The following is a 24,018-nucleotide window of genomic DNA, read 5'->3' as shown; positions in this document are numbered from 1 at the left end:
TTTTGGAGTATATTCCTCCTCCGATGCCAAAACAGCGTTCTACACCGGCCGGGAAAATTACATTGCTCCTCTTCTTTCGTTTCTTATCCGTAGCTCTTGTACTTTAAGTAAAACGCCGTTGAATTCTTCCAGATCATATCGCCCAGATCGTTTTTCGCACGTTACATCGTTTCTAAATCACCCGCCTCATTCTGAACCAGCTCCAGGCAGCCATGGACATCACGACAGAGCTCTTATCACCATCCAATGAACTCACGTGGGATATCTTGGACTTGGTCCATGAAAACCCAACAGTCATCAAGTCAAAAATCTACGAGAGTTTGTTGAACACGCCATCTTCGATCAGCAGAACCGCCATCAGATTCAAAAGATCAGGTATCTCTGGTGGCATTACCGGATACAAAGAGGAGATCAGACTAGACGAGGTGGACAATGCCAACTCTGCCAATTCGTTGTCGATCAACAGAAAGTACACCTCGAAGAGTGAATCCATAAAGGGTAAGACCAGTTTTTTACCATTTCAACCTGGTGGATTGCTTGACCACGCTCAAAAGGGAAAGCCTCCAAAGGACGAGGCTGCATTTCTTCACAAGAGTGAATTAGGGCTATTTGATATACCACAAGGATTAACCAGAGGTTTGAACATTCCCGACAACCTTGCCCAATCTGAAAACATTACCCAGTTGGGACAGGACTCCAATGAGGACGAGGAGATAAACGATGAAAATATAGAAGGTAGCACTGCATTGGTAGAATCAGAAGAGACCAACCAGTCGTTGAGTACTCCTTTCGATGCAAGCGAAATCGATGGAATAGTGCCAGTTGACTACTCAGCCCTCCGTAACAGCATGAAGAAGGACATAGAAACTAAGCGAAACTGGGCTCATGTTGTGGACTTGGATCATAAGTTGGATAATTTCCATGAACTTGTTCCCAATATGGCTCGTGAATGGCCTTTCGAATTGGATACCTTTCAAAAGGAAGCAGTTTATCATTTGGAAAAAGGTGACTCAGTCTTCGTAGCCGCCCACACTTCTGCAGGTAAAACAGTCGTTGCAGAGTATGCTATCGCTATGGCTACCAGAAATATGACCAAGACCATCTATACTTCTCCAATCAAAGCCTTATCGAATCAAAAGTTCAGAGATTTCAAAGAAACATTCAAAGATGTGGATATTGGTTTAATTACTGGTGATGTCCAAATTAATCCCGATGCCAACTGCTTGATTATGACCACTGAAATTCTAAGATCAATGTTGTACAGAGGTGCAGATCTTATCAGAGATGTTGAATTTGTCATTTTTGATGAAGTTCATTACGTTAATGATGTTGACCGTGGTGTTGTGTGGGAAGAGGTCATTATCATGTTGCCAGATCATGTCAAGTACATCTTGTTATCTGCCACAGTGCCGAATACTTTTGAATTTGCCAACTGGGTTGGAAGAACTAAACAAAAAGACATCTATGTGATTTCTACCCCTAAAAGACCTGTTCCTTTGGAGATCTTCATTTCAGCCAAGAATGAAATGTTCAAAGTGGTTGATTCACAGAGACGATTCCTCGAAGGTGAATTCAAGAAGCACAAGGACCTTCTAGAATACGGCAAAAACGGCCCACCAAAGGCTGTCATGGGAAGTGGAAGCCGCGGTGGCCCAGGAGGAAGTGCGAGAGGTGGAAACAGAGGTGGAAGAGGTAGTAGTACAAGAGGAGCCAATAGAGGTGGAGGTCAATCAAGAGGAAACTTCCTGGGTAATTCAGGAGGAAGATTTCAACAAGATGGCCCCAACAAAAATACTTGGATCAGTTTGGTACAATATTTGAAGAACCACACATTACTTCCTGCAGTTATTTTCGTGTTTTCGAAGAAGAAATGTGAGCAATACGCAGACACTTTGACTAGTGTCGATTTTTGCACAGCTAGGGAAAAGTCCGAAATCCACATGTTTATTGATAGAGCGGTCTCTAGATTGAAAAAGGAGGATCGAGAACTTCCTCAGATCTTGAAAATTAGAGACATGTTAAGCAGGGGTATAGCTGTACATCATGGTGGATTATTGCCTATTGTTAAAGAGTGTATTGAAATATTGTTTGCAAAAACTCTTGTCAAGGTTTTGTTTGCTACAGAAACCTTTGCCATGGGATTGAATTTGCCAACTAGAACAGTTGTCTTTAGCTCTACGAGAAAGCATGACGGTAGAGGTTTCAGAAACTTGTTACCAGGTGAATTCACTCAAATGTCTGGTAGAGCAGGAAGAAGAGGTTTGGATGATACAGGTACAGTTATAGTAATGGCTTACAATCAACCATTGTCTCCGTTTGATTTCAAGGAAGTTACACTTGGTACTCCTACTAAGTTACTGTCACAGTTCAGATTGACATACAATATGATCTTAAATCTTTTGAGAATTGAGGCATTAAGAGTGGAGGAAATGATTAAACATTCGTTCAGTGAAAATTCCACTCAGGTATTAATGCCTGAAAATCAGAAAAAGGTTGAGCAATTATCATTAGAGTTGTCCAAGGTCAAAATTAGCAGCGTCAGTGATGCAGATTTGCAGGAGTTACAAGAAACCTATGCATTAGTGGATGAATATGAGCAGGTTTATGAAGAGATCATCAGAACTATTTTGGACCTGCCAATCACGAGAAATAATTCTCTCAAGATTGGTAGAATGGTTTGTTTCAGGGATAAGAATGATGCATTAAGGATAGGTTTCATTTTGAAGCCAAACGACTCTGATGGTATGATGATTGTAACCTTTGACCATGGTAGTCTCTACAACAGTGTCAGCTCAAAATGCAAACTCCCATACATTCCATTAGCTGAATATTTGAAGAAGCATTTTAAGAGAATTGAGTTCAATGGAGGTTTGAGAGTCGAATCAGTTCCATTAGCGAAGATTCATTTCATTTGCAAGTATGCACTCAAGGTTCCACTTGTGAAGATTTTGAATAATGATCCACAAGCAATTGAAGAAGCAAAAGAATTAATCAAAATTATTGTCAAGCTCCAAAATAGATGGGAAGAATTGGAATTTGCCAATGTTTCTCAAATTGCATTTTACGAGCTCATTACCAAAAAAGATGAGCTTTTGAATAAATTGGCGAACTCTCCAGTCCTCTTGACAGAGGGATTTAGACAGCAGTATGCTGAGTTAAGGTCGAAGCACCTGATTGAAAAAGAGATTGAGAGACTCAAGAAAGCATTGTCCGATGAAAATTTGGATTTGTTACCTGATTATGAGCAAAGATTAGATGTGTTGCATTCCCTAGGTTTTATTGATGATAACCAAAATGTGGTCTTGAAGGGTCGTGTTGCATGTGAAGTCAACTCAGGATGGGAACTTATTATAACTGAATTGGTCTTGGACAATTTCCTCGCTGATTTTGAAGCAGAAGAAATTGTTGCATTACTCTCTTGTTTTGTCTATGAAGGCAGAACAAACGAGGAAGAGCCAATCTGTTTGACCCCCAGATTAGAAAAAGGTAAGAAGCGTATCATGGAAATTACTGGGAAATTGTTGAAGGTGTACTCTGATAAGCAAGTCTTGTTGACCTCTGAGGAGGAAGAATTTATGGAGAGAAAAAGATTCGCATTAGTCAACGTTGTCTACGAATGGGCTAGAGGGTTGTCTTTCAATGAAATCATGCAAATCAGCGTTGAAGCAGAAGGAACTATTGTGAGAGTGATCACCAGATTAGACGAAATTTGTCGTGAGGTGAAGAACGCTGCTTTAATTGTGGGTGACACATCATTGCACGCTAAGATGAATGAGGCACAAGAGAAGATCAAAAGAGATATTGTTTTCTGTGCTTCTTTGTACTTATAAAGAAGCTGCCATCTCACATTTTGCTACCTTGAGTTATTATGCATCGTAATCATTAACTATATACATCTAATTTACAAAGGGTGTAGCTATATTGAGCTTGGGTGTGCCAGCCCCGGCTTTTTAGTAATAATACTGCCTTTGAAACAGGGCCATGTGTATTCTTTGGAAGTAAAATGCTGTTTCTGTGATTTGTAGTTTCGAGCTGATATTTCTGCATCCAATAGTGGGGCCAGTCCTAACTGGATGGCTATTACTACCTTGCTATCTCGTCTCGGCTTCCACTCTGATATTCACTAATCCTGATGAACCGTTAATAATCTTATTGATTATCACACTTTCAAGCACGCGATCCAGATACTTGACATGAAGGAGTCCCACCATAGTATAGAAACTTCCTATGCTTGTTTTGTCTCGAATCCTCTTCTTCCTATCAGTGTACTTTTGTTGCGAATGAATTGGTCCATGTCTCATTGCACCTTGAAATGGTACCACATTGTTGTAAACTAAGTTCTTTTTCATAAATTCTATAATCATGAACTCCTCTGCCTTCTCGAAGAAATCCACGTCCTGTTCTACCTCTTCACCAGAAGAGGAAAGAAAGCTCTCGTCCGTGAATACGGTTTGAAGACTTAGATGGAGCTTTATTATTGTCTGGCCCATCTGGCGCAATCTGCTGCTCTCGTAAACAATTTGCGATCCTGGAATAGCATCTTCGAAAGAAACCCTTAGATTGCTTAACCCACATAGTATGACTAGTCTCTCTCGGATGGTCAAATCGAACTCAGTTCCCACCAATTTTTGGAGACTTTCCGTTCTAGGGCGTATTTCCATTTCAAAGTTTCTGTCTTGTTCAAGTAGAGCCATGATATTCATGCCTCCATCATCAGGGCCGGTATACTGTGAATCAAAATCATAATTCGATCTTTGGTAAATATTGGGTCGTATCCCCTCGTATGGAATTTTGTGAGTACTCATGAGCTTGTCATTGGCGAGACATAGATCTCGATTCAGAATAACTTCCGGAACGTAAGTGAGTTTGGAAAAGAATCGGATCGGTATGACATGGTTTGTATGATGCTTTTGTTGAAGCCTGAGTGATCGCAAAGATCGTACAACTTTCATTTTGAAGTGTGATAGCCTCTTCTATGACCTCTACCTAGACTGGAGAGTGTGTTGTTGTTCTTTCAAGGTCGGAGGTATAAGTATAGTGATTAGCTTCGTCTTGATACTCATTGGTACAATAAAAATGATACTACACGTGACATCGATCACCGGATTGGAGATGGGTAGTTTCAGTGGGAGTTTATGGACACAACTAGTCTGAAGAGAAGCACACCCAGTAATGTTTATATGCAAGTCCAGCGATTTGTATTAGCCAAATTCAACGTAAGTTTATTGTTGGTCTTTATGGGTACTCCTGCCAGATCACACAGACAATAATTCTGACCAAGTCCTTACGTAATCTCATCGCTACTTTAATTCCATCATTAGTAGCACTATTGTACATCAATGTCTTCCAAGGGAACCCTGAAGAAAAAGTCCAGTACCCCAAGTGGGTCAGCTACCGGCGAGGTGCCAGCCAAAAAGATCAAAATGCCCAAGTCCTTTATAGTCAGACCTTCAGTTGGCTCGTCTCACAAGTCCATGATGAAGATACAAGTCAACCCCGAGGTTGTGCAGGGTTTGGACTTAAAAGACGGTCAATTCGTGTTCGTCAGCAAAGCTGATAGTGGGCTTCCAGGTGTGCTAGCCCTTGTATCGTCTTCTAACGATTTGAACGACCATCACGTCATCAACATGTCTTCAGGGCTACGAAGCTTAGGAGGCTTTTTGCTTGGTGACAGGGTGCAGCTTACAAAACACTTGGGGCAACCTGATTACGCGAAGGACTTATCTGTCTATTTGGAGGATTCCCAGGAATTGACGGAAGCAAAGAGTAATGCCATCAAAAAGGCCCTTGACAACATAGGCATTGTGTACCCAGGATTGAAGGTGACCATCACATCAGAAGAATCATTTGTCATTCATATCATTGATGTGAATGAAGAAAGTTTCGTCCAGTCATTTGAAAAACTCAATATTGGGGATATAGACTCGGATGTTGTACAGATTAACACCGTTTCTCCAGCATACATTTTTCACCCAACGAAAACCGTCATTCAAGAGAGCAAGGAAACTGCTCCTGCGCATGAAAAATACCCACAATTGCCCCAATTGCTCAATTATGGCCACATTGGTGGTCTTTCTAAGCAAATAGCCACATTACAATCTACAATCGAGCTTCCTTTACACAATCCCACATTATTTTCCAATTTTGGTATCTCTCCCCCCAGAGGTATCTTGCTTCATGGGCCTCCAGGAACTGGTAAGACCATGTTGTTGAGGTGCGTTGCTAATCAAACCAATGCGCATATTCTTACTATTAATGGGCCCTCAATTGTTTCAAAGTATTTGGGGGAGACTGAAAATGCAATCAGGGATATCTTCGTTGAAGCCAGAAAATATCAACCCTCTATTATTTTTATGGACGAGGTTGATTCCTTAGTACCCAACAGAAACTCTGACGATAGTGGGGAGTCCGAGTCTAGAGTGGTGGCTACCTTGTTGACTATGATGGATAGCATTGGGGATTCCAGCAGAATTGTTATTGTTGGATCTACAAACAGACCTAACACTATCGATCCAGCATTGAGAAGACCAGGAAGATTTGACCAGGAGGTCGAGATCGGTATTCCCGATGTCGAGGCCAGAGGTGATATTTTGCAGAAATTGTTTGGGAAGATGAATGTCTCCAAGCATAATTTGAGCTCCGAGGATATTACTTCAATTGCTTCAAAGACTCATGGTTATGTTGGTGCGGACCTCACTGCTCTCTGTAGAGAGTCGGTCATGAAAGCCATCGCAAGAGGATTGAAAGACCACATCGACCAGGAAAAGATCGTCTTGACTTTGGATGATGTTCTCTTAGCATTGCCTGATATCAGGCCTTCGGCAATGAGAGAAATCTTTTTGGAGATGCCAAAGGTGTATTGGAGTGACATTGGTGGCCAAGAAGAATTGAAGAAAAAGCTCATTGAAGTGATCCAGTTGCCGTTAGAGGCCAGTGAGGCGTTCAGAAACTTGGGCGTTCTGGCACCAAAGGGAGTATTACTTTATGGTCCACCAGGATGCTCAAAGACCTTGACGGCTAAAGCCTTGGCTACAGAGTCTGGCTTGAATTTCTTAGCGGTCAAGGGTCCTGAAATTTTCAATAAATACGTGGGTGAATCGGAGCGTACAATCAGAGAAATCTTCAGAAAAGCAAGAGCTGCTGCACCATCAATCATTTTCTTTGATGAAATCGACGCTATTTCTGGTGATCGTGACGGTGGCGGAACCTCAGCCTCCCAACATGTGTTGACATCATTATTGAACGAAATTGATGGTGTTGAGGAGTTGAAGGGAGTGGTTATAGTGGCTGCCACCAATAGACCAACCGAAATAGATGCAGCATTGTTGAGACCCGGAAGATTAGATAGACACATTTACGTTGCCCCTCCAGATTACGATGCTAGACTTCAAATTTTGACTAAGGGAAGTTCCAAGTTCAATTTCGACAAAGAAGAAGTTGACTTATCCAAGTTAGCTCTCTTGACCGAGGGGTGCTCGGGTGCTGAAGTGGTTTTGTTATGTCAAGAAGCTGGTTTGGCATCTATCATGGAAAATAAATCAACAACTAAGGTCGAAAAGAGGCACTTTGACCACGCATTGGCAGGAATTTCGAGAGGTATTACAAAGGAAATGATAGAATACTATCAAGAATTCTCAAGTAGAAGCGGGTTGAGTATATAATAAATAATACAACGAAGTCGCTGAAATATATACGTCCATAAGTAATGAAATTAAACTGTGTAAGTCAGGCCATATTAGATGTGGGCTGGTCGTGATGGTGTATGGGTAAACGTAAATTTACAATTAATGGTAGTATTCAAACGGCTCTATTGTTGTTTACATCCTTCTTCCAATTCCTTTTCAAGATCCTTTGGAAGATCCTTATCGTTGAAGTCTAAGCCTCCATCTTTACCATCTCCACCAAGGCCTCCTAAACCACCAAATCCAGGGAAGTCACCATTGTCACCAATAAGCTCGGTGGGTGGCTGTCCAAGTTCTTGCAAAGATTCCAACAAGGAATTGACTCTGTCCCTTTGGGCTTTGTTGTCATCACTATAATCTGGGGCATCAAAAATAGCAAGGATATCGTTAGTTATTTCAAATTGGGCATTGTAGTTCTTGTACTGATGTTCAGTGATGGTACCTTGTTTTTCTTTCAAGTAGTCTGGGAATTTGGTGTTGAGGTCCTTTATAGGCTCGTACAACACATCCTTCGAGGATAATTGTTCGAGCATATCGACCAACAATTTGGACATATCCATATCACCATCACCAAGACCACCGTTAGGACCGCCCAAACCTGCCAACAACTGAGTGAGCATATCTTCAGGGTTACCTCCTGCTGGGTCATTCTTGATCTTTTCATCGATATCTTCGCCAGATTTCTTCAATCTTTCCATGGTTTCCTTCATCACGTACTCAAAGTTGTAAGGTTTCTTGGCTTCAGTCTCGGCCTCTTCACGATGGTTCAATTCGAATTGCTTGATCAAATTCTCCACCTGGTCTTTGGTTTCTGGATCTTCAATATTCAAATCCTTGATAAGATCACCAATGTTGGCCTTGAATTCATCATTGAGTGGCTCATCCGCAGTTGTGTTGTTATCGATAGTCGAACCTGGTGGCTTGTCAAGGATATCGTCTGCAAAGTCGTCGAGAAGATCATCAAGATCATCCACATCATCTCCACCAGCACTAGTGTTTGCAGCTGGAGCATTGGCTGGTTTCACTGGAGCAGCCTCAGTGGAAGGCTTTGGTGTATCCACAACTTCCTTGGGAGTGGCGGTGGTCTTTTCCTTTTCTATATTTTCGCTAGACATTGCTGGGTTATAGTCGTTGGAATACACTTGATTGGGAATTTATACTGGAGGCTATTGTGGGGGAGATCCATGGCATGTGCACGACCACCCCACAGGTATACCGAATATGCATTGAATGTGAAAATGGCAAAACTTAGTTTATCGCTCCTGAAATGCCCGCGGACTACAGAAAGATAAAGTACGAGTAGGCGATTAGCTTGATGTGCTTTTTGCGTTTTTTCGATAAATATAAAATGTGCTATCTTGTTTCGGATGTATGAGATACGGAAGGAACCTCAACCGGGCCATTGGTTGCGTGATATAATTTGGATCCTCAAGGCTATCTAGTGATGCGTTCTCTGTGTATGACCCCAAAGAATGAGTGTTATAGGATCGTATGCCGTTTAAAGCTTTGGCTTTGCATTCAAACCACCTGCTGTGGCCTCTTGATTGATCTCAAGTTTTCCGTTCTCGTTTTCTCCTTTTGGATCTTCACCAAAAAAGACGACAGTGACCGTTAAATCGTCTCTGTACCGTCTCGAAACCGGGTTGGGAATAGAAATCAACATGGAGGTTTGTTCTCTGGATCCCCCATTGGATAAAGCATTTCTAATGATGTGTGTCGATACGTTTTTATCTTCCAACAAGAATGCACCGGTTCCAGCATGTTTTCTTCTGATGGGCTTTTTAGATGATTTGTCGTTAGTGATATCGGAAACTTCCGGGAGCTTATTTTCTGTAGAAGCGAATGCATTCCAAAAAGACTTCTTTGGTTTGATCATCTTCTCCTTCTCCATCCACTTCACAACTAAACCGACAATTTCTTCATTGGTCAACATTTCATAGAGTCCATCCGAAGCCATTACCAAAAAATCGTTGTTTTCTGGATTAATCTTAGTTGTGGTAATGACTGGTTCTGCGGTGACATATGGAGGGGATTTCAAATGATCTGGTAATCTTCTTCCGAAAAACTGTTTGTAAATTCTTTCTTGGATGGATGCTGGCAACTTATATCTGCAGTCACCAAATGCTCTAGTAGGTTCGAGGTTACCCAACACTCTACCATTCCTGATGACGTTTGGTTCGTCGGGATGTTCACTAATAATTCTGGCAACTTCAGTAGGATTGGAACCAGTTTGATCAATACTCAATTGCTTGACAGTCCACTGGTTATCCTTAAAGGAGCCAAGAATGGCCCTTGAATCACCAGTGACAGCAACCTTCAAAAGTTTTGAGTTAGTGTCGTAGAACGACAATAAGGCACAAGAGCCAGATAACGCGGGCATCAATAATTCAGCAGCCTTGGCTTTGTTGTTATCGTTCAAAAGTTTTTCGATGTTCTTGTTGACAATTTCGTGATCTAACTTCAAGAATCCATTCTTAATGGCCTGATCAATAGTAGCACTGTTGGGAACGTACCTCAAATTGTCATCATTGGCAGGCTTGAAAATAGTACCCAATTCATGGATAATATAAGTGATCAATTGGTCTCTCAATTTACTTCCTGTAGTCCAGCCCCCATGACCGTCGAACACACCGAAGAACATCCAGTCTGTGGAGGTCTTGACGTTGTTATCCTGTAAGATTGGAACTTGGACTATCTCTTCTGCTCTATCATCTTCTATTGGGGAGTTGGATGGCAATTGACAGATATCATATCTGGTCACACCCTTGCCTCTGCTGACGCTGTAACTTTCCTCAAACAGTCTCAACTTGGTACTGACCTGGTCTTCGTTGAGCAAGAACACCCCTTCCTTGTGCTGCTGGTGACTGATACTGTTGGCCTGATGGAGAGACGAAGTTGAGGTGGAGTAAAACTTGGAGTCCGAAGGAAGGGGCGTGGTGACCCCTGATCCTTTCAAGAGTTTGGGGTTGATCCCTGGCCCCAGGCCGCTGGTGTTTGGAGGAATGGTGTCGAGGTTGTAGTAGTTCGACAGGTTGAATGAGATGTAGGATCCCACTATGATGATGCCAGAGACCAACGCTACCCTCTTTCTGAAGATGGAATTGCCTTCATTGCTGTCCTCGCCAGCCTTACTACTGGTGGTGGGAGTCTTGGTGGTGCTTAAGATGCCGGACTTCACGCTTCGTCTCAACGAAGACGAAAGCATCCGCTTGCTGAGCATATTGACCTGTCTGCTGGTAAGGTATAGTAACCTTGGCTTCGTTGTTAGTACGTAACCCATTACTGGTATTAAAGTGGTTGGGGAGTAATTTGTTTTGAGGAGCAAGAGTGCACAAAGCGGGTGCGACATTTACCCTGCAGGGCTACAGTGAGCGAGACTACAAGCAGTGTTAATTAAACCGTAACATGTATTAATAGAGGGCAAACACAATGGATTATTATACCAAATCCTGATAGCAACACCACAACGTCAGTGCATTACCTAAAATGCACGGTACGCCTAGAGCACTTGGATACAATATATCTCCATCATCTCCTCTACACCTATCAGTTATAGTCCGCGTAGGTTTGGAGACAGTGTTCTTTTGAGTCCAGCCATCACGCTTAAGCAGCGATGGTGACTTCGACATCCACACCTGGTTCGATGGTGATTTGAGTGATTCTCTTGACGGTGGAAGCTGGGGCTTGCAAGTCAATGACACGCTTGTGGATTCTCATCTCGTAGGTGTCCCAGGTCTTAGAACCTTCACCATTTGGAGTCTTTCTGGTGGTGATCTTCAAGACCTTGGTTGGCATTCTAACAGGACCCTTCTTGACCAAGTCATGTTGGACAGCGTTTCTGATGATGTTGGCAGAGACGTTTTCCAATTGCTTGACCTTGGTGGAAGTCAAGGTGATTCTGATCTTGTGGATCTTTTCTTCTTCTTGTTCAACTTTTTCCTTGTTAATTGGAGCAGACATGATGACGGTTAGTTCGACGTTGTTAAGGAACAAAAGAACTTTTATAAATCTTTTCATCTGAAAAGTGTATACCAGAAGTTTTTTCGCGTCCTGCAGAGAGTGCGCAAAGAGGGCTCCAGCCCTGATGGACCCTTGGTCACGTGACATGGCTGATAAGATTTTATTCAGTTTCCTTGTTAGTTAGAGTACTATTGTGGGGTTCTATCGCTGATTGCTGTACATATGCCAATGATGTGATATCTGCTGGTAGATTTAAATACATATGTGGAGTCATAATAAATGTCTACTCGACAACTCACTACAACCAGTAGTTGCTGAAGCTCTGTTGCAAATCCATAATTGATCCAACCCTGAAGATACTGTATCCTTATTTCGTGAGAGCTTGTGGAGACTTTCATGGGAAAAATCGTAAATATGGATGTCTCGGAACTGTAATACTTTTACGAATACCATAATATGTACGCACAGGGCTGCAGATTGCTGTTACTATTTGGGTATCTATTCTCTGGTATAGTCTTGCTTCTATGATAATTAGCAAATGGTAGTAAGGATCTATATTTGTTGTAGTGACAAAACTCTCTTCGGTCGTTCTTTGGTGGCCCGAGCTATGAGCCTGGTCACCTTTATAAATAGGGTTTGAAGCTTTTGAACGTTACCTTGGAATCTTATAGAAAAGTTGCCCAAGATTCTTTATCGATTGTCAAACATTTGGGTTTTTTAGATTGGGTGCAAAAATATTAATCTTTGGTGCATGCGACCAAGGATTGACATTATCTAATCAGTATTTACAAGAATATATGATTTTCTAGAAAAGCAAGCCAGCTAGCATGCTCAACTACTTATTTCCTTCTCGACACCTCTAACGCATTTCCACATCAATTCGAGTTCTTCCTCGTCAGCATATCCACTTGTGGCCCATCTAATCTTTCCCTCTCCATCCAAGACATAGATGTAACCTGAGCACATATTGTCACAAAGTAAAACTTGTCTGATTTCATAACCAAATGTATGATCCGGGAGAACAAAGTACTTGTCTTGTCTTTCAACAGGGATTTGTTTCTTGATGTTACTCTTGGAAAGTCCAATCATGAAGCCCTTCATCCAGTTCTGAGGCACATTGATGTCTATAATTTGAGAATTTGGATGTTCTTCCTTGAAGGATTCAAAGTCGGCTCCTGCCAAGTCCTTGCCGTCCTTCTGAAAGAATGTGTCTACACACTTTTCACCAGAGACTGTCAGGTAAACTCTGACAATGCTGACTTTTCCCTCAAGAAGCTCGCCTAGACTAACAGACTTGGTGCTCAAGGTTGATGCAATGAAATCAGGGAAGTATTTCGACTTGTCGGCTTTGAAGTATGAGATGGGCGGGGTGAAGATTTTACCATTGGTGTTCTGGAATGATTTCGATTCGTAGAATGGAGAGTGCACAATGTCGTGGTCCAAACGCTTCTGACGGAGCTCCTTGGCTTCTGGGCTGAAAAAGTAGTCCTTCACGCTGGATAACGAATATGAATGTACTTTGTGGTTCAATAAAATTGGTTTATCAAATCCAAATGGACGCTTGACTTCGATGGATTTGGTCAATGCAGGCTTACCCACCTCCTTGATGGTTGTGGCGAATCTGGGGGCAAGAACCCGGGTGTATGTAGAGAATGTTCGGGAATGCATGGTTGAGATGGTGTTCTGGATGCGCACTTCAGTGGAGTTATCACAGTTTACTGGGCCACAAGCTGGGGGTTTTCGGAAGGATGAAACCACTTGGGAAGGATGGGATGGGATTTGGACCTCTGTGTATGAGTCCTGGTTGTAGTTGGCGTGTGGTGGTGGTTCCCAGCCTGTCCATATGTCTCATGGAATCCCATATGATCGCACCGGTTACCCGGACATTATCCACCGACGTGGTCAACCCAAGCATAATAGATCCAATACTCCATCCATCTAGATATCCATTGAATTGCATACATACCAATAATGTCGATACAGCTACGCGACGGGCTTTTGAACCAGAACGTCGATCTAGTCCTAGAAGATCTTTTGGTCAGGTTCTTAGTCAATGTTCCCAACGAGGACTTACTGTCTATTGAGAGAGTGTTCTTCCAAGTAGAAGAAGCACAATGGTTCTACACCGATTTCGTCAAGCAACTCAACCCTTCCCTTCCTGGCATGAAGATGAAGAGCTTTGCCCCCAAGTTTTTGGAAAAGTGTCCGTTGATATGGAAATGGGGTAATCCATCTGACGCCATCCAACGGTTCGGGAAGTATAAATCCATGATTCCAGTCAGAGGGGTGGCTTTGTTCAATAAGGACTTGTCCAAAGTGGTCTTGGTTCAGGGAACTGAGCTGAACACTTGGTCCTTCCCAAGAGGCAAGATATCGAAGGATGAATCCGATATCGACTGTGCTGCCAGAGAAGTTTACGAAGAAACAGGATTCGATGCCAATGGCATGATCGACGAAAACGACGTCATAGAAAGAACCATCAAGGGCAAGAATTACAAGATATACTTGGTGAAGAACGTCCCCGAAGATTACAACTTCCAACCTGTGGCTAGAAATGAGATTTCTAAGATTGAATGGTTTGACATCAAAGCCTTACAGAAAAAGAACAGATCTAATCCAAACCATTTCTTCATTGTTGGAACAGTCCTCAAGCCTATGTTGAAGTGGGTCAATAAGAATAAGGGTGGCATCAACGAAGAAGAAATAATGTGGGATGCTGAGGTCAGATTGAAGAACCTATTGGGAATCAACAATGAAACAAACGAAAATGTTGATGCCGGTAGAGAGTTGTTGAATATTTTGCAAAAAGTCACCACCACTAGCAATGGACCTGTGCCGTTACAAAATTACAATGTTCCTCAAAACTTATTACATTTTCCAGGAATATATAATCCAGTACCTAATACTCAAGGCCCCATCTATCCCCCTCATCCTTTCCATCCTCACTTTCAAGCTACCCCTATCCAGCCTTCTCAACCATTGGCATATCACCCATCTCCAGACCAGTATGTGGATTATGCACGTCAACAACCAAATCCTGCCTCATTAGCCAAGCCTGCCAATAGAGGATCAGCTGACTCTAAGGAACTCTTGTCTATTCTCAACAAGCCAAAGAAGAAACCAGAAGAAAAAGCCCCTCAAACACAAGATGATCAGGAATCAAACAGATCTAGGGCTCAACACTTGTTGAGCTTGATCAACGGTAAGGAAGAACAATCAGGTGAGAATGCAACTCAAACTATTTTGAATATACTTAACAAGAAGAAGGAAGCTCCTACCGAGGAAAATGCATCGCAAACATTAATGAACATTTTGAACCAAAAGGGTTCCACGAAATCTCCTAAGTCGCCTAAATCATTGCACAATGGATCTCAATCTTTAATGGACCTTTTGAATCCCAAGAAAGAAAAACCAGCTGAGAAAGGACCCGAACCATCAGCAGTGAAAACTCCTGATTCAGACACACATGAGCTTTTAAGTATTTTGAATAAGAGGCCACCACCAGCTGAATCATTTCAATCTTCGCATAGACCATCTAACGAGTTGGAAGAGTCTATGAGGCATAATGAAAGATATGGCTTAGGTAACGCATCTGAACCGGGTAAAAAACTTACTCTCTTGAGGAGAGAAGACCCAAAGAAGGATCTGGATAGCATCCAAGATTCTACGGTCAAGAGCAATCATTCTAAGGATTTTCTTCTTTCTTTATTAGGCGGTCGTAAGACTTCCAAGGAAACTAACGGGGCCAAAGAACTTTCATCAGCTGTACCTGAGGTAGTTCCTGCTAGACCAAAAGCAGAGACAAACCCTTCCCTAGAATTGTTAGGTTTACTCAACAGAAAGAGCTCGCTTCCGGTAAATGTCTCAGCGCTTGAGTCATCGCTTGAGCCATCCGTTGAGCCATCCGTTGAGCCATCTGTTGAGCCATCTGTTGAGCCTGAAGAACAAGATTTTGAAGACTTTGAGAACTTTGAAGATTTCGACGATTTCAATGGGTTAAGTGAGCAATTCATGGGTAGATCTCTGTACCGTAACTTTGATATTGCAAGTGATGAAGAAGATGTTGACCATTTAATCGATGAATTTTCTACCCCATTTGTTTCTGCATCATCTAACTTACCCGGGCTGAATTATGCGACTCCTACAGACATTTACCACAAGTCCGAGCCAAAGAAGTCCAAGATCAGGTTGTTAAAGCCAGGAGAATCATTGAACGAGTTCAGTGGCATTAATCAACAACTACAGGCACCAGAAGCCCCAAAAACTAACACCCATGGGCAAAGCCTCTTGGCATTGTTGAATGGTAAGAAATCAGAAGATAACCAACATCTTGTCAATGACAACTTGCAAGCGGTATATGGGGCCCCCGCTGATTCAGGCCTTGGGGCTTCCCCTATCTCCTTGAGTAATGTGCCTACTCAAAATCATAATTCAGCTGAATTATTGAAGGATCTTCTCTGGAAGAGAAACCAATCATAGATTATTCTGCATGTACTATACATTAAAAAACTTGCTGGCGTTCGTTTGGAGTATTTTTGCCCTGGCTTTGCGGGGTCTTGTATCTAGTGCATCGTTGACACCGTTGGCACTTGTAGATATTTCGTGGTTGGCATTCATCACGAAGCAATATTGCGAGACAGACTCTGGGTTTCTAGTATTGAGCCTGGTATTCCAAGCCGCCTCGAACAAGCGGATCCTGTCATCCAGGTTAGCCTCATGGGGGTAGACATGGCTGCACATCATTAAATCAAGCACTGGTCCGCTATTGACTGGAGTTTGTATCGGCATGCCATTCAAGTATCTGTATAGCGTATGGGTTTTTAATCCCAAAGGAAGCCTGGAGAGGACCTGCAACCCAGGCTCAGATTTATTCACCAGCTGCCATTTGGTGCCGTTGACGTAAAATTTTCCGGAGAGCTCGTGCTTGGTTGTGGGAATAGGCACCTCACTTTCGATATACTTCAACGAGCAGAACGCATCGGAGCAACGCAAGAGAAGATTGTGCACAGCTCGAGCTGATACGTTGCGACAACCCTTTAGTCTGAGCACCGCAAGCTTTGCCAATTTGCCATCGACCAGGATGCTAGTGGCCAAATTCCCTAGAAAACTGTCGTCAACCACCAGGCTTCCCGAGAGATCCAAGGCCACTAGGCCGGGAATATTGAGTAGAAGGTAGTACTCATCTTTGGAAATGGTGTTGGCGGCAGCAGATATGTCTAAAACGACCAAAGGACGCTCCAAAGAGAAGTTGAGCCGACGGACTACATCCGCTACCAACACGTTCGAGAATAAATTCTCGAGTCTATAGTTCCTGGCGTGGGGAGGTTGGAGGGCACGTATAGCCTCACTTCGGAGACACTGCAACTGGGTCCTGGGCGCAAGGGTGGTCAATTCGCCCATGGACGACTGGTGGCGAGCCACCCAGTGGGCCCTGAACTGGCCAAGACGGCCAAATCTGGAGGAAAACACCTGGTGTGCTCGAAACGAGTCGTTCCCTTGTCTGAGCACACACTCCCATACCAATGACCAGCACGTCCATGGGGCAAACTCAAGGTAGTCTCGTTCCAAGTGCTCCACATTCTTGGCTAGGGTCTCGGCACAGAGCCGTTTCAAGCGTGGGACAGTGCCGTTCCGTGGTAAAGTCTCGTAGTTGTGCTCACACAATGGCAGCGTAGTGGTCCAGCCATAAGTGCTCTTTGTGACGAAATCATTGTGAACTCCGCTTCCGATCCGGGTGCTCCCCTCGTCCAGGCTGCGTGGATGCAGTGGCTTGGAGACTCGCCACACTTTGCGGTGTCTCTTGGATCTCCTCATGGTGGGTTCCACTCATTGACTACTCCCTGTTCGCGACCACTGATATCATCAAAGCCGCGATGACATGAAAAAAATACCTTGACACTTCACTCATCGCCTAACCACCAGCCTCTCCACCATGAAGCTTGACACCGCCCATATGAGGTACTTAACCTCCGACGACTGGAAGGTGCTCCAGGCTGTCGAAATCGGGACCAGAAACCACGAGTTGGTCCCCACCGAAATGATCCACTCTCTTGGAGGAATGAAGTCCACCACAGGAACAAACCGACTGATTGGTGATTTGGCCAAGTTCAAGCTCTTGGCCAGACTCAGAAACAGCAAGTATGACGGGTTCCGTTTGACCTACAACGGAATCGATTTCTTGGCCTTGAAATCAATGTTGAACAGAGACTCCTTATACTCGGTGGGTACCATGATCGGCGTGGGTAAAGAATCAGATATCTATTCCGTCAGCGACTCCAAAGGTGTGCAGAAGGTCATGAAGATACATCGTCTAGGTAGAACATCTTTCAAGACAGTCAAGAACAATAGAGACTACTTGAAGAGACAACAAGGTGGTAACTGGATGTACTTGTCCAGGCTAGCAGCTCAGAAAGAGTACGAGTTCATGGTGATCTTGTACAACAACGGATTTAATGTCCCCGTTCCTTACGACTACTCCCGTCACTGTGTGTTGATGGAGTGGATCAGAGGAATTCCAATGAAGCATTTGCGCAAACACGATAACCACAAAAAGCTTTACTCTGAGCTTATGAACTTCATTGTCAAGTTGGCCAACCATGGTTTAATCCATTGTGATTTCAACGAGTTTAATATTATCATCCGTGACAAGGAAGATGCCAAAAAACACACGTATGATTTCGTTGTCATTGATTTCCCTCAGTGTGTCTCCATTGATCACCAGGATGCTGAAGAATATTTCAATAGAGATGTCGAGGGTATAAGGGCTTTCTTCGAAAAGAAGTTCAGATATACCCCAGAAAGCGACCCGACTATGTTTGATACTGAGGGTTACGGAGAGGGTTACAAGTATGCCTACCCTTCATTCAAGAGGGACGTGGAAAGAACTGCCAACTTGGATGTTGAAGTTAAAGCTTCCGGATATGCCAAGAAGAGAACTGGTGAAGATAGTGACTTGGAAAAGGCTGTCCAGAATATGAGACTCCACGACGATGAAGATGACGAGGAAGAAGATGACGAAGAAGAGTACGATGAGGAAGAGGAAGATGACGATGATTATGACCTTGAGGAAGAAGAAGAGGATGAGGAGGATGAGGGTGAACTTCAAGAGAAAAACGAGCAAATAATCAAGGCATTATCGGAAGGAAAGTCCTTGAAAATGGATAAACTAGGTAACTATATTCTTGAGTGATTCAGACCAGTATATAATGAGCTAGATGCAATGCATACTCAAACACTTGTAAAATACTGTAAATTAAACCATGATTAGTGTAAAGGACTAAGTTTGTGTGTCACTTAAATATGTAGCTTTTCAAATTACATAGATGGCCTTCTAAGTTGGGCCGTATGTTGTTGTATTCTACATGCTACAAAAGCTCTACATCAATGCTTTAGTTAACATAACGAGATTTATTGGAGACCCATGAGAATAATAAACAAAATGAAAGATTTTATACAACAGATTAATTATTTAATTATCTTAACGGGTGGACATACCTCTGGTGACGGCTCTCTTCAAGGCTAATTCGGCCTTTCTGTAGTCATCAGCGGTGGATTCTTCGATTTCCAAGGTTTGCAAAGCGTCAGACAAAGCAGCTTCGATCTTGTCCTTAGCAGACTTCTTCAACTTGGCGGACAAGACTGGGTCAGTGACAGTGGATTCAACAGAAGAAACGTAAGCTTCCAACTTTTGCTTGTGTTCGTGTCTCTTGGCGAAAGCATCGTCAGAGGACTTGAACTTTTCAGCATCGTTGATCATTTGTTCGATTTCTTCAGAAGACAATCTACCGATGGAGTTAGAGATGGTAATGTTGGCAGATCTACCGGTGGACTTTTCAACGGCAGTAACCTTCAAGATACCGTTAGCATCAACTTCGAAGATAGCTTCCAAGACTGGTTCACCAGCTTGCATTGGTGGAATGTTCTTCAAGTCGAATTCACCCAACAAGGTGTTTTCGGAACAGTTGACACGTTCACCTTGGTAGACTGGGAATTGAACAGTGGTTTGGTGGTCAGCAACGGTGGTGAAAGTTCTTCTCTTGATGGTTGGGACAGTGGTGTTTCTTGGGACGACTGGAGCGAAGACGTTACCTTGCATGGCAACACCCAAAGACAATGGGATAACATCCAACAACAACAAGTCCTTGGTGTCTTCAGAGGTGGATTGACCGGTCAAGATAGCACCTTGGACGGCAGCACCGTAAGCAACAGCTTCATCTGGGTTAATGGACTTTTCCAATTGCTTACCGTCAAAGAAGTCAGACAACAACTTTTGGACCTTTGGAATTCTGGTAGAACCACCGACCAAGACAACTTCGTCAACGTGGGTCTTACCGATCTTGGCATCCTTCAAGACTTGTTCAACTGGTTCCAAAGTGGACTTGAACAAAGCAGAGTTGATGTCTTCGAATCTAGCTCTGGTGATGTTGGCGGAGAAGTCTTCACCATCGAACAAAGAGTCGATTTCAACGGTGGTTTGAGTACCAGAAGACAAAGATCTCTTAGCACGCTCACAAGCGGTTCTCAATCTTCTTAAAGCTCTGGCGTCACCGGAGATGTCGAGACCAGTCTTCTTTTGGAATTCCTTCTTGAAGTGTTCCAACAAGTTGGTGTCGAAATCTTGACCACCCAAGTGAGTGTCACCAGCAGTGGCCTTGACAGTGAAGACACCACCAGTAATGTTCAACAAAGAAACATCGAAAGTACCACCACCCAAATCGAAGATCAAGACGTGTCTTTCCTTTTCGGACTTACCAGCACCCAAACCGTAAGCAATGGCGGCGGCGGTTGGTTCGTTAATGATACGCAAAACGTTTAAACCAGCAATGGCACCAGCATCCTTGGTAGCTTGTCTTTGGGCATCGTTGAAGTAAGCTGGGACGGTGACGACGGCCTTTTCAACCTTCTTACCGATCTTAGCTTCAGCAATTTCCTTCATCTTGGTCAAGACCATGGAGGAAATTTCTTGTGGGGAGAAAGACTTGGTTTCTTCCAAGTATTCAACTTCAATTTGTGGGTTACCGTTGGAGTCGACAACCTTGAATGGCCAGGACTTGATATCCTTTTGGACGGATTCATCGTCGAAAGCACGACCAATCAAACGCTTGGCATCAAAGACAGTGTTCTTTGGGTTCAAAGCAGCTTGGTTCTTAGCAGCATCACCAATCAATCTTTCTTCGTTGGTGAAAGCAACGAAAGATGGAGTAACTCTGTTACCTTGTTCGTTGGCAATAATTTCAACAGCACTGTCGAAAGTAGCAACACAAGAGTAGGTAGTACCTAAATCGATACCGATAGCACCTGGGAAAACACCGTCAGCCATTTTGTCTTCAAATTAGTGAATAAAGAAAACTTTGTAAAAGAAGAGGAAAATTTATTCAATATATAGATTCAAAAAAATTTTTCACTGTATGGGTCTTCGCTCAATTTTTCACACTAGTTTCTTTTTTGGCTGTCTCAATACAATTATGTATGCCAACGTTTTGGGTAGTGCGGTCTGAGATATGCGCCGGATCGTGCTTTACCCGCAGATCATATTTTTACCCGGCCATGCTTTTTGCAGCTATCAGGAATTGACAGTCTTCAGCCGCAATTGAGTGGAGGAAAGTGAGCAATTGGCGTGATTAGATAGTAAATTCAGCCCTTACTGCGATCCCACACACATGGTGCTCTGTGTGAAAATCCCACGTAAAAGCCTCAGAAGCTGCTTTGCATCAAAAGTATGGGTTTTATGTGCAAGGGATGAATCATACTAATTACCCTGGCCACTGCTAAGTAACTACCAGTGATATATCGTAATAGCTATGAATAACTGTGTGGAACAAGATATGCTCCTCAATTGCCAGTTTTTCTGATAGGGAATGACAGGAGGTCAGCTCCTTTAACTTCGGTAAATTCCCAGATAGAAACTGGTTCACTACAGATAGGTTAGAGAATTTTACTCCATATTCTAGATAATACTCAAGAGCCTTTCCCATCTAATCCCAGTTATGTAGTCGAAGAGAATAATGTCAGCATCCATAAATTCGTCGAGTCACAGCTGTCTTACGAAACAGCATCATAAATTGTAAGCGCGGCAGGAGTATATTACCTTCCGGGTGTGTAGCTCTTCCATTCCAGGTAATTGGAGAGTAATCAATCTAATCTAGATTTCCTTAGATTAATATTGAATCCGTATGAAAGGAATTAAGTTTTCGCGATTTAACCAAAATTCTGCAAAAATTATTAGAATCTCATAAATGAAAACTATATCAATTCAGAAATATCGTGGCCTATTGATAAGCCTATGAGGCAGAATCAGGGTTCGAAGTAAATAATCTCACTACAGAGTTCAATCTGTGAACCGAACCTTACACCCAGACGGCGAGACTGGGAAGTAATTCGCATGTGCTAGACTAGAAGAAACAAGTGCCAATGCAGAAGGAATCCATTAAGCAATTACCAAACGCATGAATGACCAATTTGCACCAAGCAATTGGCACCACATTAGTCATCTCATCCCAAACTTCAAAATACACCATTTTAGGTTCTTACTTGATGTTGCTGTATACGTGCCAAACTGGTGGTGATAAATACAAAATAGGTGTTATCTTGGGCCTTTACAGTTTTGTAAAGGAGACCCTACCCCATTCTCTAGTTCATTACAGCGGTATCCCGTATACAATCCGAATCTATATTAGAAATTAAAGGTGATGGTATGAACCATAGATGGGCCGATTCTGTCATAGTTTGGGTCGTAAGCTGAAACTGACCACTTAAAGCTCTCATTCATGCATTAATAGACTAGATTTGCCGTTTTCATGGCTTGACCTGGTCCAACAATTCCCTAGCCGCATCATAGAGGAAGTTGTACTGATAAACTGTTTGCACCATCATCATTCTGTTGCTTCTCAATTGAGCAACAGTGTGAAGAATCGGGTCCTGGCTGATGTCGTACTCCTTTCTCTTGCCGGAGCTTGTAGCAAGATGCTCAAGGTCATGGAAAAGGTGGTCTATGGCGATGAAGGTACCTGTTCTGCCCACGCCTGCCGAGCAATGCACAATAGGGACAGGATTGCTGGCACCGCCCGCAGCACCAACGGTAGTACGGACATCTTGTGACAATTTAATCAATGGAGCAATAGAGGGAGGCACTTTTGCATCAGCCCATTTGTAGTAGTAGTAGTGGTAGACCTGTTTGACCTTGTTTCCCACGCTCAATTCGAAGTTGGTCAAAAGGTAGTCGCCTTCAGTGTTGTACTCCTCAGCGACGTAGGATACCGTGAGTTTGGGCAAATCTATACCATCCTTGCGCACAAGGCCGGAGTAGTCTATGACCGGGTGGCTACTATCGGGCCAGTATTTGCTGCATTTGATCATGTTGCTCTCGATCAAGGGAGTGACCATGACGATGATAATGGTGTCATTCTGCTGCTTTTCCGATTCATTGAACGCCATGGTCCAGAAGTGATGGGCAGTGGTCTCCAAGGGACCCTGACAGGCAATGTAGTTGTCTTGATTGCCGTCGATGTCTTGTACAGTCACATATGACGCGTTGATGTAGTCTGAGGCACCTGGTTTGACTGGGAGCTGGACCCTATTCTTGTTCCACGGAAACACGTTAGAGTACCTGTTCCGCTTGACGTTCACTGGAATGATAGCATCGGTGATTGCCCACAGATCCAAGTTCGGTCCATCAGATATCGTCTCCGCGTCTAAACTGCCAGTGATGCGCCTGTTCTCGATGGCGTTTAGTTGGCCAAAGTTTTCCCTTTGATTTGACGTGGATGCCCTTAGAAACAGCGGCACTGCCGGCATTCTCTTAAATAATATCGGTAATTGAATCTTGCAGGAGATTTGTGGGACTGGGGTAGGAATTTATTGGTGTGAGCCAGTAGATTTTTTGGGACACGACGGGGAATTACTATGGCGCATGGATTCAAGATTCAAAGTGCCAGCATCAACACGGTGGAATTGGATCGTACGACTGATCTGAAACAGGCATCTCGCACCGAAGGACGCAAAACGCTGGCTGGAAGCAAATGGGCCTACAAGGGATTCCAGGGGCCTGTAGCTAGGGATGGCCGGAAGTCCTGATCAGGCAACCCTGCAGCTGCACGTGATCTGGTGTTACTGGACATGGCAATTACAAGAATTACCAGTACTGGTTCAGGTATAGCTGGGTGTCCTTCTGTGGAACTTCATAAAGTCGAGAACAAGCCCTTACAGTACGGAACGCCATTTTATCTACAGTGCTCATGTTTTATACAGCTGTGAATTCCCACCGCATTTCCTGGTCCAGAAAATGTCCCTGACATTACAAATCTGGCTCCAGTTAGTCGCGGAATCGTCTGGACAAGGCTGTCGTTTTTGGCAAATATACAGATTGTTTCAAAAAAAT

The 24,018-nt window shown here is 43.3% G+C and overlaps 12 protein-coding genes across 12 annotated transcripts; 4 read left to right on the top strand and 8 right to left on the bottom strand.

Annotated features, from left to right (window-relative positions):
• Positions 1 to 212: 212 nt before the first annotated feature.
• On the top strand, positions 213 to 3,830 carry SKI2 (SKI complex RNA helicase subunit; the record flags this gene model as incomplete). Its single annotated transcript, XM_020210794.1, has 1 exon — positions 213 to 3,830. One exon carries the CDS (start codon positions 213 to 215, stop codon positions 3,828 to 3,830), a length of 3,618 nt encoding a protein of 1,205 aa, XP_020065409.1.
• Positions 3,831 to 4,091: 261 nt separating this feature from the next.
• CANTADRAFT_5934 (uncharacterized protein) lies at positions 4,092 to 4,805 on the bottom strand (the record flags this gene model as incomplete). The annotated part of the gene is made up of 1 exon (XM_020210793.1): positions 4,092 to 4,805. One exon carries the CDS (start codon positions 4,803 to 4,805, stop codon positions 4,092 to 4,094), a length of 714 nt encoding a protein of 237 aa, XP_020065408.1.
• Positions 4,806 to 5,339: 534 nt separating this feature from the next.
• Positions 5,340 to 7,661, top strand: CANTADRAFT_5933 (AAA family ATPase; the record flags this gene model as incomplete). Its single annotated transcript, XM_020210792.1, has 1 exon — positions 5,340 to 7,661. The coding sequence occupies one exon, from the start codon at positions 5,340 to 5,342 to the stop codon at positions 7,659 to 7,661; it is 2,322 nt and encodes a 773-aa protein (XP_020065407.1).
• A 146-nt stretch (positions 7,662 to 7,807) lies between these two features.
• On the bottom strand, positions 7,808 to 8,868 carry PEX19 (Pex19p; the record flags this gene model as incomplete). The annotated part of the gene is made up of 2 exons (XM_020211618.1): positions 7,808 to 8,697; positions 8,823 to 8,868. 2 exons carry the CDS (start codon positions 8,866 to 8,868, stop codon positions 7,808 to 7,810), a joined length of 936 nt encoding a protein of 311 aa, XP_020065406.1.
• A 312-nt stretch (positions 8,869 to 9,180) lies between these two features.
• PTC5 (type 2C protein phosphatase) lies at positions 9,181 to 10,902 on the bottom strand (the record flags this gene model as incomplete). The annotated part of the gene is made up of 1 exon (XM_020210791.1): positions 9,181 to 10,902. One exon carries the CDS (start codon positions 10,900 to 10,902, stop codon positions 9,181 to 9,183), a length of 1,722 nt encoding a protein of 573 aa, XP_020065405.1.
• Positions 10,903 to 11,285: 383 nt separating this feature from the next.
• Positions 11,286 to 11,642, bottom strand: RPS20 (40S ribosomal protein uS10; the record flags this gene model as incomplete). The annotated part of the gene is made up of 1 exon (XM_020206706.1): positions 11,286 to 11,642. One exon carries the CDS (start codon positions 11,640 to 11,642, stop codon positions 11,286 to 11,288), a length of 357 nt encoding a protein of 118 aa, XP_020065404.1.
• An 831-nt stretch (positions 11,643 to 12,473) lies between these two features.
• CANTADRAFT_21521 (uncharacterized protein) lies at positions 12,474 to 13,310 on the bottom strand (the record flags this gene model as incomplete). Its single annotated transcript, XM_020206705.1, has 1 exon — positions 12,474 to 13,310. The coding sequence occupies one exon, from the start codon at positions 13,308 to 13,310 to the stop codon at positions 12,474 to 12,476; it is 837 nt and encodes a 278-aa protein (XP_020065403.1).
• A 303-nt stretch (positions 13,311 to 13,613) lies between these two features.
• DCP2 (decapping enzyme complex catalytic subunit) lies at positions 13,614 to 14,276 on the top strand (the record flags this gene model as incomplete). The annotated part of the gene is made up of 1 exon (XM_020209801.1): positions 13,614 to 14,276. A coding segment is annotated over one exon (663 nt), but the record flags the coding sequence as incomplete, so codon positions are not given.
• Positions 14,277 to 16,143: 1,867 nt separating this feature from the next.
• On the bottom strand, positions 16,144 to 17,456 carry CANTADRAFT_5927 (uncharacterized protein; the record flags this gene model as incomplete). The annotated part of the gene is made up of 2 exons (XM_020210790.1): positions 16,144 to 16,155; positions 16,221 to 17,456. The coding sequence occupies 2 exons, from the start codon at positions 17,454 to 17,456 to the stop codon at positions 16,144 to 16,146; spliced, it is 1,248 nt and encodes a 415-aa protein (XP_020065401.1).
• Positions 17,457 to 17,574: 118 nt separating this feature from the next.
• On the top strand, positions 17,575 to 18,831 carry RIO2 (protein kinase; the record flags this gene model as incomplete). Its single annotated transcript, XM_020209678.1, has 1 exon — positions 17,575 to 18,831. The coding sequence occupies one exon, from the start codon at positions 17,575 to 17,577 to the stop codon at positions 18,829 to 18,831; it is 1,257 nt and encodes a 418-aa protein (XP_020065400.1).
• A 228-nt stretch (positions 18,832 to 19,059) lies between these two features.
• Positions 19,060 to 20,961, bottom strand: SSB1 (Hsp70 family ATPase; the record flags this gene model as incomplete). The annotated part of the gene is made up of 1 exon (XM_020211218.1): positions 19,060 to 20,961. One exon carries the CDS (start codon positions 20,959 to 20,961, stop codon positions 19,120 to 19,122), a length of 1,842 nt encoding a protein of 613 aa, XP_020065399.1. The 3' UTR covers positions 19,060 to 19,119.
• Positions 20,962 to 22,436: 1,475 nt separating this feature from the next.
• PTP1 (tyrosine protein phosphatase) lies at positions 22,437 to 23,435 on the bottom strand (the record flags this gene model as incomplete). The annotated part of the gene is made up of 1 exon (XM_020210789.1): positions 22,437 to 23,435. The coding sequence occupies one exon, from the start codon at positions 23,433 to 23,435 to the stop codon at positions 22,437 to 22,439; it is 999 nt and encodes a 332-aa protein (XP_020065398.1).
• Between the last annotated feature and the right edge of the window lie 583 nt (positions 23,436 to 24,018).

Source organism: Suhomyces tanzawaensis (assembly GCF_001661415.1).
Source record: "Suhomyces tanzawaensis NRRL Y-17324 unplaced genomic scaffold CANTAscaffold_3, whole genome shotgun sequence".
Classification (NCBI taxonomy): Eukaryota; Fungi; Ascomycota; class Pichiomycetes; order Serinales; family Debaryomycetaceae; genus Suhomyces; species Suhomyces tanzawaensis.
This window is presented reverse-complemented; position numbering and strand designations above follow the sequence as displayed.